Raw genomic sequence first — 17464 nt, 5'->3', positions numbered from 1 at the left:
CTTTACACCTTGGGGGGGGTGATTTAGGGGTGGGTACGGGGGTTGTGAAGCCCCCCCCGGGCTCCCCACGCAGCCCCGGGGCCTTGTTTGTGGGTTTGGCCCCGCTTTAGGGCCCGACCCCTCCCGCCCGGCCGGGCCCGCCCCCGCCGCCATGTTCGCGGCGCCGCTGCGCAGGGCCCGCAGGTACCGGGGAGGGGGGGGCAGCGGGGCCGGGGTCGGGTCCCTCGGGCACCGCCGTGGCCCTACCGGGACTTTTTTTTGGGGTGGGGGCGGCAGCTGCGGCCCCAGCACCTCCCCGTGAGCCCCCCGTCCCTGCTGAGCTGCCCCGATCCTGCCCCGTGCTGCGGGCGCTGCTCCCTCTGCATCCCCCTGCATTTCCCCTAAATGCTGCGTGTGCCCCCTGCAGCCCCCTAAACCCCCACCCCCGCACCGTTTGCATTCCCCTAAATCCTCCCCGTTTATCTGCACTCCCTGCATTCCCCCAAATCCTGCCTGCACGCCCTCCACGCCGCTCCTGCGTTCCCCTAAATCCTCCCTGTGTCCCTATAGCCCCGCACCTAGCGTGGCTCCGCGTCCCCCTGCTCCCCCATCCTGCACCCCACTTGCAGCCCCCCATCCCCAAACCCTGATGCCCCCAGCCCCAGCAGGCTCTCACGGGTCCCCTCCTGCTCCCCCTGTGCCACTTGGCTGCACCCCATCACCCACGGCCCTAAAATGCTGCCTTGGGTGGGCGCTGGGGCTGTGAGGGGGGGGCAGAGCCAAGGCAGAACGTGTGGGGTGATGGGGACCCCCTTGAGGGGCTTCTGCCCTAATGCTGAGGGTTGGGAGCGTGCTGGGGACGTGTCACCCCAAAAAGGGGGCACCCAGGTGGCTGGGGGTGTCACGGCTCTCCCTGGGGGTGTCATGGGTCTCTTTGGGGGTGTCACGGCTCTCTTTGGGGTGAGAGGGGAGCGAGCGGGGCCGTGGCTGTGTTCCTGCCCATCCCATCCCTCTCTCAGGTCCCTGTTTCTGACGGGCAGCATCGCCATGGCCACAGCGGGGAGAGCCAGGCCGCCCGGCCCCCCTCGTTACACCAACCGCCTGATTAACGAGAAGTCCCCCTACCTCCTGCAGCATGCCCACAACCCCGTGGACTGGTAAGAGCTCCTCTCGTCTCCTTGCCTCGTCCTCCCTCTGCCGAGGCCGATGTGCTTGGGGTGCCCGAGCTGCTGCTTCTCGGGAAGCTTCAGAGGATCCCAGAGGCTCTGCCCCTGCTTCTTCTTGTCTCCCCTCCGCAGGTACCCTTGGGGTCAGGAGGCCTTTGATAAAGCCAAGAAAGAAAACAAGCTGATCTTTCTGTCAGGTGAGCAGAAACAAGGCGCGTTTAACACCCCTGAAGGAGCAGATAAGCCAGGCTGCGTGCGGGTGGTGGTGCAGGTGAAGGTGCTGGGCACCGATTCTCCTCCAGCAAGAGATGCCCCATGCTTTCCGGGCCCTGGCTGTATGGAGGCTGCATCCAGGGGCCTTTTGGCCACCTCAGTCCTCAGCTTTGGAGCAGGAGGCACGCGTGGCCCGTGCTTTGCTTGCAGGAGGCTTTTCTGCCACAGCAGTTTGTGGGGGCACGCAGCAGCCTGGCTCGTCTCTGAGCGACCCCCCCGGGGCCTTGCCTGAGCGGGTGGGCTTGCTTGCAGTGGGCTACTCCACCTGCCACTGGTGCCACGTGATGGAGGAGGAGTCCTTCCAGAACAAGGAGATCGGCGCGATTATGAACGAGAACTTCGTGTGCATAAAGGTGGATCGCGAGGAGCGGCCAGACGTGGACAAAGTGTACATGACCTTCGTGCAGGTAGGGGAGGAGCGGGCAGGCTCTGCCCTTCTCCCTTCAAGGCTCGTAGCCCTGCTCCAGGAGGACCAACGTGGGGTTTTTGCACACCCCGATGCCTCCTTCAGGCTACCAGCGGTGGAGGTGGGTGGCCGATGAGCGTCTGGCTGACTCCGGACCTGAAGCCCTTCGCAGGGGGGACGTATTTTCCTCCTGAGGACAGCGCTCGCCGCATTGGCTTTCGGACTCTGCTGCTCCGCGTCGCAGAGCAGGTACGGGGCAGGCAGTGCTCAGGCAAAGGGGGAATGGAGAGATCACTCTGGGGGTGCAGGAGGGAAGAGGCACGAGGAGCAGTGGCACAGAGAGGGTGTCAGAGCCGTGGCTGGGCTGGGGGTGGGTTTGGGCTGGCCTGGGGAGGGCACTGAGAGTTGAAGGTGCAGTTTGGGGCAGGGCATGAAGCAGAAAGAAAGGGAAAAAATTGAAGTGCCAATTTTCTCCCTGCATCACAGTGGAGGCAGAACAAAGATGGCCTTCTGGAGAGCAGCCAGAAGATCCTAGAAGCTCTGCTAGCCATGTCCCAGATCCGCGTGCAGGGCCAGCAGTCACCCCCGCCATCCGAGGAGGTGCTGGCCACCTGCTTCCAGCAGCTCTCCAACTCCTACGACGAGGAGTACGGCGGCTTCTCCGAGTCCCCCAAGTTCCCCACCCCAGGTCAGTTTGGGCTCTGCAGCTGAGCCGTGCCGGGGGGCAGAGCCCGGCCCTCAGCCTCCCGCTGTGTCCCTGTGTTGCAGTGAACCTGAATTTCCTCTTCACCTACTGGGCCCTGCACCGAGCCACCCCAGAAGGGGCGCGGGCACTGCAGATGGCTCTGCATACCCTCAAGATGATGGCTCATGGGGGCATTCATGACCACATTGGGCAGGTAGGAGGAAAGCTCTGGGGATAAACCCCAGGAATGCCCAGGAGGAGGGCAGTGGGGACACATCTGCTCGGTCTTTGCAGGGGTTCCACCGCTACTCCACCGACCAGCACTGGCACGTCCCTCACTTCGAGAAGATGCTGTATGACCAGGGGCAGCTGGCAGCCGCCTACAGCAGAGCCTTCCAGGTGTGGCCACCGTGCCCCTCTGTGGGGTGTGCTCAGCACCCCGAGTTCGGGCTGGGCTGGGGTGTGAGCAGCGTCAAGGCAGGGGCCCAAACGTTGCCCATCTGAGCGCTCCCATCCTCCCCTTTATCCACTGCCCTTCATCCAGACAGGAACGCTGCATGAGCCCCTGATAGCTTAGCCCCTGAGGAAAGGAAACTCCTTTCTGGCTGGGCTCTGCAAGAGTCAGCACCACGTCCTGCTGCTCAGACCGTGGTGTAAATCCAGGGCTGCTACCCAGTGCCTGTAATCCATGTCAGAGATCTTACCCCAAATAGCCCCATGTTTAACATATCCTGCACATTCAGGCGTGCCTCTCCCCTTTGCCAGCTCTTTCCATCGGGGCCGTGACATCTTGCCGTGTCTCTTTCCTCCCCGTGCCCGTTGTGGTGTTGCAGAGTGCCATCCGCCTCATCTCTCCCACAGATCTCTGGGGATGAATTCTTCGCTGACGTTGCCGGGGACATTCTGCTCTACGTCTCGCGGGACCTGAGCGACCAGGTGGGTGCTTCCCCGAGCTGGGCCAAGCGAAGGGGGTCACTCACCCCATCTGGGACATGATGGAGTGCTGCAGACCGGGGATGTCGTACCAGCAGCTGGGACATCTCTACTGCTTTCTCCCCAGGCCGGAGGTTTTTACAGCGCAGAAGATGCGGATTCCTACCCGACTGCTGCATCCAACGAGAAGCAAGAGGGGGCTTTCTGTGTCTGGGGGGCCGAGGAAATCCGGGCTCTCCTCCCCAACCCGGTCGAGGGGGCTGCTGAGGGGACGACCCTGGGAGATGTCTTCATGCACCACTATGGGGTGAAGGAGGACGGCAACGTGAGCCCCATGCAGGTGAGGGAGAGCCAAGACCTGCTCGGTACCGCGAGCATCGGTGCACACAGGGGACATCAGAGCCACTTGAGGCACACGGGTCCAACCCTGCTCGGCCAGGAGGTGTTCCTAGAACGGGGCTCTCCTTGCAGGACCCCCACCAGGAGCTGAAGGGCAAGAACGTCCTCATTATCCGGTCCTCCCTAGAGCTGACGGCCGCCCGCTTTGGGCTGGAGCAGGGCCGGCTCAGCGCCCTGCTGCGGGACAGCCAGCACAGGCTGCGGGCAGCCCGGGCACAGCGGCCACGGCCCCACTTGGACACCAAGATGTTGGCCTCGTGGAACGGTGAGCGGGGTCCTGGGGGGGGCCTCAGCCCCATGCATGTTCGGGATGTTGGTTTGGTTTGGGTTTGGCTTGCTTTTTTTTTTTTTGTTCTTCTTCCCCTGTTGCCAGCAGAGAGCAGCAAAACTCTTTGCGTGGCACAGCCTGCTCGGCTGGGCTGCCAGGGGATGGGGATGGGGGCTCAGGACCCGGGTCCGTGCCTGCTGCTGTGTCAGCAGGGTGAGCACAGGTGGCTGTCTGTCTGTCCGAGTGTCCTGCAGCGGGTGATAACCGCAGGGTCACAGCTCCTGGGGCTGGAGCCTGAGCTGGAGTTACAGCGTGGAGCCAAGTGCTGCAGGCAGCAAGACTTTCTTAAGCCCAGTTCCTGCCCACAAGCTGAGGCTCAGCTCTTGCTGGCCTTGCAGTGCTCCTCCTTTCCCTTCGGAGGTAGCGAGCGACTTTCCCCATGGTTGGAAGCGAGTGGAAGAGCTGCTGAGCTGCCTTCGGCCTGCCTCATATATCAGGGGGGATGAGCTTCACTCTGAGCATCATTTAAAGGAAAACGAGTGGCACCCGCTGCTCCCTGCTGCCGCAGCCCCTCTGAGCCTGTCCCTGTGCCCACGCAGGACTGATGATCTCGGGTTTTGCCCAGGCTGGGGCAGCCCTGGCCAGGCAGGAGTACGTGAGCCGGGCAGCGCAGGCAGCCGGCTTTCTGCGCAGGCACCTCTTCGACCCGGCCAGCGGGAGGCTGCTGCGGAGCTGCTACCGGGGCGAGGACAGCGCGGTGGAGCAGAGGTGAGCAGTGGTGCGGAGCGTGTCACCCAGCCCACGGGTTTAAGGTCAAATCGTTTGCATTCCTCGCCTGCCGAGCTGGTAGGAGCCTTCCCGTGCTGCTGCTGGACCCGCACTCAGCCGGGGCTGAGCCGTGCGGTGACTTGGCACAGCCATTGCTGAGCTCGGGAGGGAAATCCCACATCACAGCTGCTGGTGGGGAGGGCTCTGCCCTGCTGGACCCGCAGGGTTGGAGGCCCTGATGTCCTTCCCCGCCTGCCGTTGCAGTGCTGTCCCCATTCAGGGGTTCCTGGAGGATTACGTCTTCGTCATCCAAGCTCTCTTTGACCTCTACGAAGCCTCCCTGGACCAGAGCTGGCTGGAGTGGGCCCTGCAGCTCCAGCACACGCAGGACAAGCTCTTCTGGGACCCCAAGGGCTTCGCCTACTTCTCCAGCGAGGCTGGCGACTCCTCTCTGCTCCTCCGCCTGAAGGACGGTGAGCTGGGGGACCTGCCCGTGCCCTGGGGAGGGCAGGGGCGATGCCCAGCATGGGGCTGACGGTGCTGCTGTGCCTCCCGCAGACCAGGACGGAGCAGAGCCCAACGCCAACTCCGTCACTGTCACCAACCTGCTCCGAGCTGCCTGTTACTCCGGCCACGCCGAGTGGGTGGAAAAAGCCGGGCAGATCTTGGCCGCCTTCTCCGAGAGGCTGCAGAAGATCCCGTTAGCCCTGCCAGAGATGGCCCGGGCCACCGCCGTCTTCCACCACACCCTCAAACAGGTAGGGCCGGGGCTGCTGAGCTGTGCTTTGGGGCCACCAGAGCCCGCCGGGACCAAATCTCTGCCATCTGTGGTGTCTCTGGACAGGTGGTGATCTGCGGAGACCCCCAAGGAGAAGACACGAAAGAGATGCTTCGCTGTGTGCACTCTGTCTTCAGCCCCAACAAGGTAGTGAAAGCAGCCCTGTCCTCGTCCTGTCCCTCCTCCCTCCTGGGGACCTCCCGTCCTGTCCCCCTGGTGGCAGGGGCACGGCTGAGCCCTGCGTGGCTCTCCCGGGGCAGAGAGGTGGCAGGGGTCGAGGGGCAGCGCTCGTGGCACTGCTGGGCCAGCTCCATCTGCACCTGGGGCTGAGCTGCAGCGTCAGGCTGGCAACGGGGCCAAAGTCCCAGTTTTTGTAACCCAAATGGGGAGAGCTGTGCTGAGCTGAGCTGTCAGCAGCGCTTCCTTCACCTCTCCTCATGTCAGCACAGCCCACAGAGGCTGTCCTGCGGACGCCCAGCAGCATTTAGTGGTGCTGTTGGAGGACAGGGTGCAGTGACCAGAGCCCCCTCTGCCCACAGCACCCCGTCCAGCTCCCCTGCAGCACTCCCTCGCTCCTGGTGCTGCGTGCGCGCCCTCCTCCCGCTTTATTCCTCTCCCTTGGAAGGATTACAGCGAGTGACCCAGTTTGCAGGCATGGAGAGCACTGCACTGCCAGCAGGAGCCTGGTGCTGCCTTCCTGCAGCCGCTGCTGCCCATCCGAGCGGGCTCCTGGTGGGGGGCGCCCGGCTTTGGGGGCTCGGGCAGAGCCAGGAGCTCAGCAGCACCCTCGCCGAGGCTGGGACCAGCAGGAGCAGCCTGGCTGCTGCCCGCTGGGGTTGGCTGGAAAAAGGGCTTTTCCTTGCTCGTTTTCCCATCCTCATCCTCTCCTTCCTCCCTCCTTCCCTGCCCAGCAGCGGGAGCAGCCCTGAGTCACCTCCCTGGGGACGTGGTTGCGTTGGGGACCGGGGCTGCGGAGACGTCAGCGCCGCGTCCCCGCCGCCCCCGCTCCCCGGTGCCGGCAGGGCGCCGGGGGCCAGCCTCGGCGGCGGGAACACAAACAATTAATTAGGTCGCTCCAGTAATTAATTCCTTACAAACCTCACATGGAAAGCCTGGCCGTAATGAGAAGCCGATGGTAAAACGGCTTTGAGGGCGCCGGAGCCACTACATCTAAACCTGCACCCGCGGCTGGAGGAGCCCGGGGCTGGAGGTGGCTGCTGCGGGGATGCAGCGGTGCTGCCGGGGCTGAGGACCCCACTTGGCTCCCCGTGACACTTGTAGGGCCATCAGCGTGGCCAGATGCCACCCACCCCTTTGCTGGCATCTCCGTGGCTGCGTTTGCCCCGTGGGGCCGGGGTGCTGGCGGCAGGATGGGGCCAGGCAGGCTGGATCCCGCTCCCGGTTGAGATCTCGGCCCCGTTAATGGTCTTTAGGGTAATTACGGAGGATCCCATTATCTCCTCAGCCGCGGCGTGCGAGCTCCCTGGCTCGCCTTTATCCCGGCCCCGCAAGAGGACCTTAGGGAGCATGTGAGAAAAATGAATAATGAATTTCAGATTGGACGTGAATTGGTAATTAATCACTCCTGGAATTAATTCCAGACAAAGGCGAGGAGGGAGGAGGGCAGGGAGCGCGGGCTGAGCCGGCGCTGGGACAGGGCAGAGGCTGAGGGGAGACCGAGGGGGTGCGTGGGGTGGGACGGGCGAGCTGGGGACACGGCCACCCCCTTGGGGACACGGGGCAGGGGCAGCCCTTGCCAGGCAGGGGGGTGGCAGCGGGGGCAGGACGGGGATGTTGGGGATCTGCAGCCCTCGGTGGCGGGCTGAGCACCTCGGTGCTGGGCCAGGCACCGCTCGGTGCCCGCCTGCTGCTTCCAGAGCCCCCACGGGGACCATATTTGCTCGCCCCTCGTGTCCCCATGCTGGGGCCAGGCTCCCGGCCAGCTCCTGGCCGTTCCCGTTGTTAGACCGCAAGGCCTGAGGCTTTAACAAATGTTTTCTTATTCGGCAAAAGCTAATTATCCTGGCAGCCCCACCGCTGCTCCTGCGGCAGCTGGGAGAGCCCCCAGCCCAGCGCTGGCTGAGTTTTTTGGGAGGCAGCTGGGGGGCACGAGGAGCCGGGTGCTGGTGCCTGACCCCAGGACAGCTCCTCCAGCCTCAGGCTTCATCCCGGGCTGCCCCCATCCCCATCACCCCCCCTCCAGAGCTGCTGAGGGGCTGTGGCCGGTGGGGGACACTGGGGCTGCACCCACGGGGACGTGGCCACAGCACGGGTCCCTGGGCTTTGTCCCCCCTGTCTTTGGGTGGCACAGGGGGTACCAGCCGGCTGTGTCCCCCCCCCCAGCTCTCCCTTTCCTTCTCCTGCAGGTGCTGATGTTGGCAGACGGGGACAGCGCCGGGTTCCTCTACCGCCAGTTGCCTTTCCTTTCGTCCCTGGAGAGGAAGGATGGGAAAGCCACCGCCTACCTCTGCAGCAACTTCGCCTGCTCCCTGCCCGTCACCTCGCCCCAGGAGCTGCGGGGGCTGCTCTGCCAGTGAGCCCCCCCCACACCCCGACACCCTGTTTGCCAGCAGGAGGGTGAGGAGGAGATGGATAGACACCGGGCTGGGACCTGGGAATGTGTTTGGGGGGGGAATACCCATCTGAAAGTCACGCTGGGCATGAGCTGGGGGGCTCCTGGCCATGGCTCAGCCCCTCCTGGAAAGCGTTGGGGCCTGGGGGGGACACACCACAGCCAGCTGGGGGGGACAGAGCCATGGCCAGCCTGGGTGCAAAGCAGGAGCTGCTGTGGGTGGGAGCCACGGGGAGCAGAGTTGCTGCTGGCCGGGACAGCCCCTGGTACCTTCAGGGGGGGGCTCAGCCCCGGTTCCCCAGCACCCCAAACCACCTGGGTGCTTGGGGGGGGCACCTCCACTGCACCTGCACTCGCCTCGTCTCGTAGAGGGACAAGAAAGCAAACGAGACCCAAATCCCGGTGTTAGCGTGGGAGTCAGATGGAAAAACTGCCGTCCTGGCACCTGCCTCTGCTTGCGGAAAGCCAATGGCAGCCGAAAAAATAACCCACGACTGGCCTTGGGGGCAGCGTTAGCAAAAAGGGAGGTTTCCTCTGAGCTTTCCCTGCAAAGCTGAGGCTGGACTGAGGGTCCCATCTGTCCCCATGGGGGCTGCCCGCATCCTGCTGATGGGGCCCTGCTGGTGCTTGCCACGAAGCAAATCTCCTACGAAGGGATTTTGGGAGACGGCAAAAGGCAGCGGCTGCCTTCGGAGCTTTCCAGTGGGTCGTGCCAGGGTTCGGGGTACCCGGCCAGGAGAAACGCCTTTTGAAGTCAGAGAGGAATTTTGCACCTCATCTCGTGAATACTTTCTGTGCTTGTGGAAGGGGAGAGCTCCCCCCCTCCCCGTTGGTTTAAGAACTGAAGTGTTTCTGGAAACCCAGGCGAAAATCGCTGGCTTCAGCAGACGGCTGCTTGTGCGCTGCTTCTTTGGATTTGGGGGATTATTTTTTTTTTTTGGGTGGTTGTTTTCCAGCTTGGCACCTTTGCTGTGGGGTTGATGTGACGTCCCAGAGCGATGCTTCCTATCCTCATGAGCTCTTGGAGCAGATCAGTGCCAGGAGGGCATTGCTGAGAGCCAGGGAGCCCAGGGCTTGGGGCCGGGGTGACCGTGGAGCCGTGTGGGTGCCCCCGACCCTGGGGTGCGGGCACGGGGTGCCTTCATCCCGCACCCTCCTGCTGGTTCTCGTGTCTCCGTAAGCAGCCACTGGGCAAAAATGTGCTGCGAAGGGCCTGTCAGGATTAGTCGGGCTGACCAGCCAAAGAATAAATAAAAAAGGGAGGTTCTCCATGACAAACAAACGCTGTTGTGGCACTTGGTCCTGGGGCGCTGCCCTGCGTTTGGTGACGGACATGGGGCCGCACTGGGGAGGCTCGGGGGGCAGGAGGCAGCACCCCTCAATTGCTCCCTCTTCTCTCCAGCTGCAGAGCTGTCCAAAAAAATAAAAAAGCCACCACAAACTGCACTGAGCAGCCCCCGTGTGTTACTTTTTCCCCACAAACGCTTGGTTTTGTCATTAGGCTGCTCAGGAGGGAGCGGGGGCACCAGCGAGACGGCAGGGAGGGGAGCAGGGATTCCCTTCCTTTTCATTTTATTTATTTTTTAAACCTCCTCATCTGCATCTCTCTCCCTTGGCCGGGGCACACAGCAGTGCATCCCCTCTCTCCAGCAGCCAGCAGCACTCCAGGGGCTGAAGCCCCTCACGCCCCATTGGGGTCCCCATGGATGCAGCCACTCCTGTGCCCCAGCGTGTGCTCCCCGTCCCCCTCCCGCACCCCGGGGGCTGCCCTCGCTGTTTTAATGAGGCTTTCTCCCTAATTAACGTTCCCTGGTGTGGTGCCATCGGTGGCTGGTTCAGGGTCTCCCTGCTTTTATTCCTTCAGTGCTGTGATCCCGATGGCTGTGGGAGCTCTTTGCCACTCGTGATGGTGCGTCTGGGGGAAGGAGAGCAAGGAGGGTGTCATAGGGCCCCGTCAGCACTAACTGGGACTCTTCCCACCCCAAAATTCCCGCAGGGCTGTATGTGGGTGCTGTTCATCCCCCCCAGCTTCCAGCCCCTCCGAGGAGAGGGAAACCAGTGAGGTTTCTGCTCCCTGCATGGGCGGCCGATGGCTTCACGCCTGAGCGCCCCATTGCTGCACGCATGGGTGGGCAATTAGGCAACACCTGAGCACCCAATTAAGCAACACCCACGCACCCAATTAGACAACACCTGAGCACCCCATCAGCTCATGCCCGAGCAGCCAATTAGCCCATGCATCCCCGCAATTTTGGGCATAAACGGGCAAGTTTTGGTAGCTGGGGGCTGCAGCGGTGCTGGTGCGGAGGTTGAGAAGCGCTGGTGCTGTGCTGGAGTGATGGAAATGCCTCATTGTGCCCCAAAACGTTAGAGGAGCCCCTGGCAGCTCAGGGCAGGTAGATGTAAGGAAGGGCTGGGGGTGGGAGGCGTGGGGCTGGAGCCCCACACGTGCGAGGAACCGCTGGGTGCTGGGGCCGGCTTTCCTCGCTCCCCCTTCGCACCCCACCCAGCTGTTCGTGCCATCCAGCTCGAGCGCCGCCAACGTTCGTGAAAAGCAGAATTTGCAGCTGAAGCTGTCAAACACTTGCTCAGTTGTTGTTATTTTGTGTTTTTTTAAGCCGACTTTCCACGTGAGCGGGTGCCAAGGAAGCTGGAGACAGGGTGAGCGGCTCTGCCCTCGCCTGCGGGTCGGTGTCGGGATGGTGCTGAGAGCAGCTCCCACCTGGGAGCACTGCACCAACGTCACTGCTTTACCCTGGGACCCTCAGCCACAAGGGGTCTTTCTGAAAAGCAAGCAAGGGATGGCTCAAGGAGCTCCCCCCGTGCCCCCAGGGCCGGGGGAGCCGGCGCTCGGCCACCCGCACGCAGCCGGGATCAGGCAGTAGACACTTGGCCACGGCACGGCTATTAATCCTGCACTAATACGGTTGTGGTATTTACTGACCACGGCAACTATTGCATTAAATCTAAATGAAATGTGCGTTTTGGAGGCTTTGCAGAGGCCGGGGGAGGGCGTTTGCAGAGGGCAGTGTCTGTGCCAGGGAGGGGGGCTCTGGGAATGCAGCGGGATGGAGCCTGCTGCGGGACGTGGGGTTTGGTTTCCTCACCCTGCTCCATCCCCACCACCCGCAAATCTGGGACGGGCTCATGTGATTATCTCCAGATTAAAGGCAGCTAATTTAGTTTGTGCTAGAGGCCGGGTCGGGTCGATGTGTTGGGGTGAAGCACACACACAAGGACTCGCTCGGCTCTCCGTACACCTCAGGGCAGGCTGCGCACCCCGGCAGAGGCTCCGCGGGGACCTTGGCGAGGTGGAGACGTGGGAGCTGGCAGCGAGCGATCCCCGGGGCTTTGCACAGCAGGAACGTGAGGCAGCACGAGCCCCTTGTTGGGTTTTTGCAGCTCAGCAGGCTGCTGTGACAGGCGTGAGCTGCGGCTCTGCGGGACTCGAGGCTCTGACAGCCGGCCCCCGCGCGTGCCGCCGCTCGCCCCCGCGCTTTCCGTGGACGTCACTGCCAGGAGGAAACCACTCCGAGCCGTGTGGTCCCCTGCAGCCATCCCCTACTGGGGTATAGAAAACTGGGAAAAGGCAGCAGCCAGCATGGGGAGCTCCCGTGGTGGCCAGCTGGGGCTCGGTCCCTCTCCCTTTTGGTCCCCTCTGGCAGGGCAGCGCGGCGGGAGGCAGGGTCCTTTTTCATAGCTGACAGCCCATGAATATTTATAGCAGCAGATTAAAAATGTCCACCGCATCCCAAATTAGGCACGGGGCCCTGGATAGATCCAGGGTGCTGGTAGCGGCGGCACTGATGTCAGCACGGGGGTGACGGGGCGGAGGGTCCCGCTCCTCTGGGGACGCGGTGGCTGCTCTTGGGTCCTGCCATGGGGCCAGATCCTGCTCCCCTGTGCGATGCCCGGTGTTTGCTTGGGATGCTCTACCACTCTGTGGCTCTTTTTTTGCCACCACAAGCTTTAAAACTCAAGTTTCTGTGGCCGGGCTGGTGCAGAGCTGTCCGTGCGCGACCACAGACCCGTTACCTCCCACCCTGGGAGGAAAACGGGCACGAAAGGGAATCCGCGTTTGGGTGAAGGAATGGAAATTAGAGGGGGAGAAGAAGGGGACCAAGCTATTTCCAAGCTCCTAAGGGGTTGGCAGGGACAACAGAGCAAAGAGCAAAATCTAATTTACAAGGAGTACACAAAGACAAAAGCTCTGGACGGCGTCCTGGCCAGATCCCAGCCCGCGTGCCGACGGAGAGCCGTGCCGCGGGGGCTGGATACGGCCCGGCAGCCGGGCACCAGCCCCGTGTCTGGGGGGCAGGATCAGTCCCGTGGGGCAGGGTGGCCAGCAGCCCGCAGGGAGGCTGCTCCAGGAGCCGAACTCTTGCAGGGGAAGGTCTCCAGGAAGGTCTCCAGCCCGCCCCGGTGCGCCAGCATCACTCACACCGCATCACCCAACACCTCCCGGGTCCTGCCCTTCCCTGCACGCGATGGAGAGGGAGCAGGAGGGGAATCGCAGCCCTGCTCGAGCCCCCGGTGCCAGGCTTCATGCCTGACCCCACACTGGAAGGGCTCAGCTGTTTCTGTCTCCCCTCCAGCAGGATCCATCTGATCCAGCCCTGCCAGGGATCAGCGCGTTCCCAGCAGGGGCTTCTTCAGCATCCTTCAGCCCGCCGCTGGTCACCAGGGCTGGGTGAGCAGCCTCCTCCACCGGCCACCACGCCGGGAAACGCTGCCATGATTAGCGTTATTACTGCTAATCATCAGCCTGCTCGCAGCCGCCGTGGCTGGGAGCTCAGGGAATTAAAACCCCGGTCGCTGATGCTGTGGGTTGGATCCTGCTCCGGGTCCAATCCTGCACCAGGGCCGTGGAGTCGGATCCCCGCAGGTCTGGGGTCCGTGGGGCTGCTGGCTCCGAGGGAGCAGGATTAGAAACGGGATTAAGGGATTCTGGTCACGAGCCTTGGCAAAGTTGTAATTTAAATTTAATTTAAATTCCAATGTTTTTTTTTTTTTCCTTTTTTTTTCTTTTTTTTTTTTTTTCTTTTTTTGCCCTCTCTATTGCTGTTTTCCTCAATAAATGGCACGTTCTTCATCTGTTGGCAAAACGAGGCCATTCCTGCACGCAGCTCCCTTCGGCCAGCGCTGCCGAGGGGCAGGCGTGGAGCAGGGCACCCCGGCGGGGTGGGGGGACAACCGGGGGGGGACAGAAATGGGGGGAACGGGGCTGGAAACGTGCCCCTGGGGAGGGCGAGCCGAGGTCCCCACGGCCTTGCTGGGGCATTGCCCTTCTCCCAAGTTTGTTATTTCCCCCCCACACCCCGGGGTATGGTGAAGTTCAGAGCTCCCCCCTTCATTTGTTGCCATTTATCTATAATTTAGCCCGGTTTTTAGTTATATTATAATTGAGTTGCGTGTGTCACAGCGCGTCTCAAACAGAAAATATAAATATTTAACAACCTCCACTGGTAATAAAGATTCACATTTGCCTCATTCTGGTTCCCAGTACATGAATATTCGGCACCATGCTCCGTGGGTATTAACTTCATTCAGATTTATCCCTGGTTATGCAACGTAACATCAATGACAGATAGAAGCCAGACCTCAGAAGAAAAAGTAATCAAACCCAACAACACCGAGCCAATTTGTTGTCGTTAGCTCCCCTCGGTTGGTTAGCGGTGCGGCACCTTCCTCCCTGTCATCCCTGGCTCCTTCGTGCCTCCGAGCACCGAGCGCTTGCTGCTGCGTTGCTGCAGGTGGGATCTGTCCCAGTCACACCAGTAAGGGCCAGTGGGATGGTGCTGGGCAAGGCGCCCGTCTCTGGCAGCTGCAGAAGTTGAAGCGTTCGTGCTCCGACCCTGTTTGCTCGTGGGAATAACCCAGGGGGGCTCCACTGGAGCTTTTTTGGTGGGGTTGGGTTCCCAGAGCCCCGGCTGCACCCCAGCCGTGGCTCTCTGCCTTCCACAGACGTTCCCAAATAAATTAATTTCCCGAGAAAAGGATGGAAAGGGGAAGAAAAGCTGGGCTGGCACTGGTGTGTGGAGCAGGAGCAGCTTCATGGGGCCAGAAGCGGGCTCCCCGGGGGCTCTGCAGGGCTGAGCCCCCCTTCCAGCATCCCCGCACCCCCTGCACCTGGCTGCATGTGCCCACAAGTGCTGGGCAGTGCCAAATTCCTGCTTTTTTACCCCATTTGAGCCATGCCCCTGCAGCCCACAGTGCCACCAGCCTGGTTAAAAACCCCACAGTCAATCAGCCCGTGTTGAGGGGGACTCATTAAGTTAATTAGGACCCGTGTCCGAGGCCGGGCATGGTCGGGCGGTGCCATTCAGCCGAACAGGGCTGAGTCGGCTCAAAGCACCCAGGCACCGAGCTGCCAGCGCTGGGGCCACTTCTCCCATCCGTCCCCTCCTGCATCCAGCACATGTTTTGCACTCACACGTGGACGTGCTTGCACTTTTGCACAAGCACACACTCGTCGTGGCACGGTGTCCACGCGCGCACCCCTTGCTCGCGCATGGCTCCGGGGCTGGGCTCGGCAGCCGCCTGCGTTCCCGTATATCACGGGCATGTTGCAAGCTGCTGAAAATTCAAAGTGCTGTTTTAATTATGTGCTGTACGGAAAGCATCCTGCCTCTTGGAAGAGAAGGCTGACGACAGGACTGCCAGGATATTTGCAGTGGCAGAAACCCAGCATCCACCCCAATGTATCTTTAAAAGGGAAAATGTCAGGTTTGTCTGTAAAATAATAACTAACAACCTATAAACAATGACATCACCAGCCACCTCGGTGCTGGGGAAGTGATTTAGAGGCGCCTTGCCTGTGCGAAGCGAGAACATCTGCTCTCTGCTGGAAAGAGGAGGAAGATCTCCTCATCAGCATTAAATTTAAATGAGCCATTCCTCATTTGCACGCTTCTGCGGCGCTCCGCTCCCTGCAAAAGGGTGACTGGGGAGCTCAGGTTTTGTTGGAAGCTCAGCGAGCAGGTTCTCCCTCGCTGGCTTTCGAGAAGTGTGTGGGAATAACGCTTTTCTACCCAAGAAGGCACCAACTGTGCCGTCACAGCTTGGCGAGCACCCGGGCGCTTTGGGGTCACTTCTCGTCCCAGCGCTTGGGGTTCAGCATCCCATCCTGCTGCACCCAGGGGACTGAGAGGCCAAAATCTCAGCGTCCCCATGGATGTGTCAGCGAAATCTGGCATTTTTGGTGAATTGGAGATCGTTTTTGTGTTAAATGAGGGCAGGGCGAGGCAGCCGCGTGCGGCACCCGGAGCCGCTCGGCTGCCCGCTCCCCACCAGCTGCCTGCGTCGCGAGCTGCTGGCAGACTCCGGCGTGCTCCACATTATTCTTAATTATATTTTACTTTAAAGGGCCATTAATTACAAAGATTTCCCAGCAGAGGTCTTAAAGAAAAAAAAAAAAAGCGAGAGGGAAAAAAATAAAAAGCCCCTTCCGCATCAAGGGGTGGTGTGGGCGAGCTGGAGCGGGGGCATTGAGGGGGCTAAGGAGAAAAAGGGGGTGCAGAAAGCCCGGTGGCACTGGGGGTGTCCCTAATTTGTGAGCGTCATTGTGCCTGGTGGCATCTGGTGGGGACCAAGCCAAGCACAGAGCAAGGGCCCTGGCTCCTGGCACCCAAAATCTGGGCTCCTGCTGGCCCCGAGGGTGTCTGGAAGCAGGGACCCCACAGGCAGCCGCGTGCCACCAGCTTGGAGGGGGGGTCTCCTTCCCTCCTGCCCCAGGCCTTTTCCTCCCAGCCCCCCGAGGTCTGCATTTCCCCATCCTCCTGCTGTTCATCTCCTCAGCAGAGCAGGAAACATCCATGCTCATTTATGTTCATTTAATATTCATTTATTTTAAAGTCATTTGGGTCATTTGCAGCAGGAAAAGCTGTGGTTTGGGGACAAGGGAAGGGCTGGGATGGGTGCAGCCCCCTCCCGGACCTGTCACCTGGGTCTGGGACGTGCTGCAGGGCTGGGATTTGGTGCCCTCACCCCCCAACAACAGCACAGCTCTGGTGAGGGGGAATCTAATGAGTCTGACCTGCAGGGCAGCCCCACCTCCAGGTCATCCACCTCTTCTCAATTAGCACTGACCCAGCTGGTGCCCATCAGTGCTGTGGGCTCTTCTCCCCCTGGCTGCTGGCCCTATGGGTGCTGCTGTGGTGCTGGGGGGGAAAAATGCTCTGTCTGAGGCTCCTAAACGTGCAGGTAAGAGCTGGGGGGTGAGGGTTGTCCTGGGGGGGGCTCTTGGTGGGCTTATGCCCGGGATGTGGAGCTGGGAGCGCTGCCGAGTGTCCCTGGCTGCTGTGGTTTTTCTGCATGGAGAGCTGGGGGGGATTTTCTGGAGCTGTTTGGGAGGGCTGTAGGTGACTGTGCTGTTTGTGAGGTTCCTCTTTCCCACTAAACCCACGTGTGCTGAGCAAGGTCTTGGCACCCTGGTCCCTCCCGAGCTGAGATCTGAGCCCTGCAGCCCGTCCCCGGCTGCTGCGCTGCGGCCTCCTGGTATCTCACGGCTCAGGTTGGCATTTCTGGGCTTTATTCCCCACTTCCCCAGGGTTACCCTGAGCTGTGACGATGCCTTTAGAGTTCAGGGGGATTTTGGCAGTGCTTCCAGCGCTGCTGGGGACTGAGACTGGTGCGCTCGGGATTGCCGCTAACGGGCACCGCAGCACTCGGGGCCGTGGGGCTCGGCAGCAAGCTCCTCGTTTCCCTCTTGTCTCCTCCTGTCAGACAAGATTTGAAGATTCAATTACAGTGGGAGCTGCTGATAGAAGCGGTGCTGGCGTGCTGCTGGCTCCCAGCACCCGCGCTGCATGGGAACCAGATGAAAGGCGAGAGCAGCGCGAGGGGGTGGGGAGAGGAGGCACTGGGAACGGCGGCTCTTGATGGCTGACAAAGATCCTGGGAGGAAAAGGCAATAAATGAGGGCTTGGGGTGGCTGGGGAAGGTTTGGGAGTGTGGCACTGGAGCTGCAAACCCACATCTGCTTGGGTGCCCATCACCATCCCGTGTGCGCCCGGTGGGGCCAATTTGGGTGTCCCGATGGGCTCCTGCTTGAAAGCACCAAGATGCAGCCTGCCTGAATGTGCCTGATAGAGATTTTTTGCCTAAAATCTGGCCTAACAGAGCCAGATCTCTGCAGCAGCAGTGACACACACATGGCAGGGCTGGACTTCACCGTGCACGGGGCTCAGCGGTGTCACAGTGCTGCGGGATGCAGGGCAAGCCCTCCGCAAAGGATGG

General features: G+C 61.4%; 1 protein-coding gene across 4 annotated transcripts; it reads left to right on the top strand.

The window, feature by feature from the left end:
- Window positions 1-113: 113 nt before the first annotated feature.
- SPATA20 (spermatogenesis associated 20) lies at window positions 114-9673 on the top strand. Of its 4 annotated transcripts, none has more exons than XM_084492287.1 (16): window positions 114-183; window positions 999-1136; window positions 1278-1342; window positions 1671-1825; window positions 1930-2073; window positions 2311-2512; window positions 2593-2723; window positions 2804-2908; window positions 3371-3445; window positions 3570-3782; window positions 3914-4106; window positions 4709-4877; window positions 5142-5350; window positions 5436-5635; window positions 5722-5802; window positions 8022-9673. In XM_084492287.1, exons 1-16 carry the CDS (start codon window positions 152-154, stop codon window positions 8190-8192), a joined length of 2283 nt encoding a protein of 760 aa, XP_084348413.1. In that variant the 5' UTR covers window positions 114-151; the 3' UTR covers window positions 8193-9673. The 4 variants fall into 4 exon arrangements, with proteins under 4 accessions (XP_084348413.1, XP_084348411.1, XP_084348412.1 ...); XM_084492285.1 differs by lacking the exon at window positions 114-183 and having other exon boundaries at window positions 221-1136; window positions 8022-8232; window positions 9184-9673; XM_084492286.1 differs by lacking the exon at window positions 114-183 and adding an exon at window positions 7121-7226 and having other exon boundaries at window positions 222-1136; window positions 8022-8161.
- Window positions 9674-17464: the final 7791 nt, after the last annotated feature.

The sequence above is a fragment of the Aythya ferina genome (assembly GCF_964211825.1).
Source record: "Aythya ferina genome assembly, chromosome: 18".
NCBI classification, from domain to species: Eukaryota; Metazoa; Chordata; class Aves; order Anseriformes; family Anatidae; genus Aythya; species Aythya ferina.
Note: the sequence above shows the minus strand (reverse complement) of the source record. Positions and strands in the feature narration are given on the sequence as shown.

Coding starts and splice junctions, on each gene's coding strand:
- SPATA20 (XM_084492285.1), top strand. CDS start 715: ATGCTGCCTTGGGTGGGCGCTGGGGCTGTGAGGGGGGGGCAGAGCCAA. Junction 1,343..1,670: donor CAAGCTGATCTTTCTGTCAG/GTGAGCAGAAAC, acceptor GCTTGCTTGCAG/TGGGCTACTCCACCTGCCAC. Junction 2,513..2,592: donor CCCCAAGTTCCCCACCCCAG/GTCAGTTTGGGC, acceptor CCTGTGTTGCAG/TGAACCTGAATTTCCTCTTC.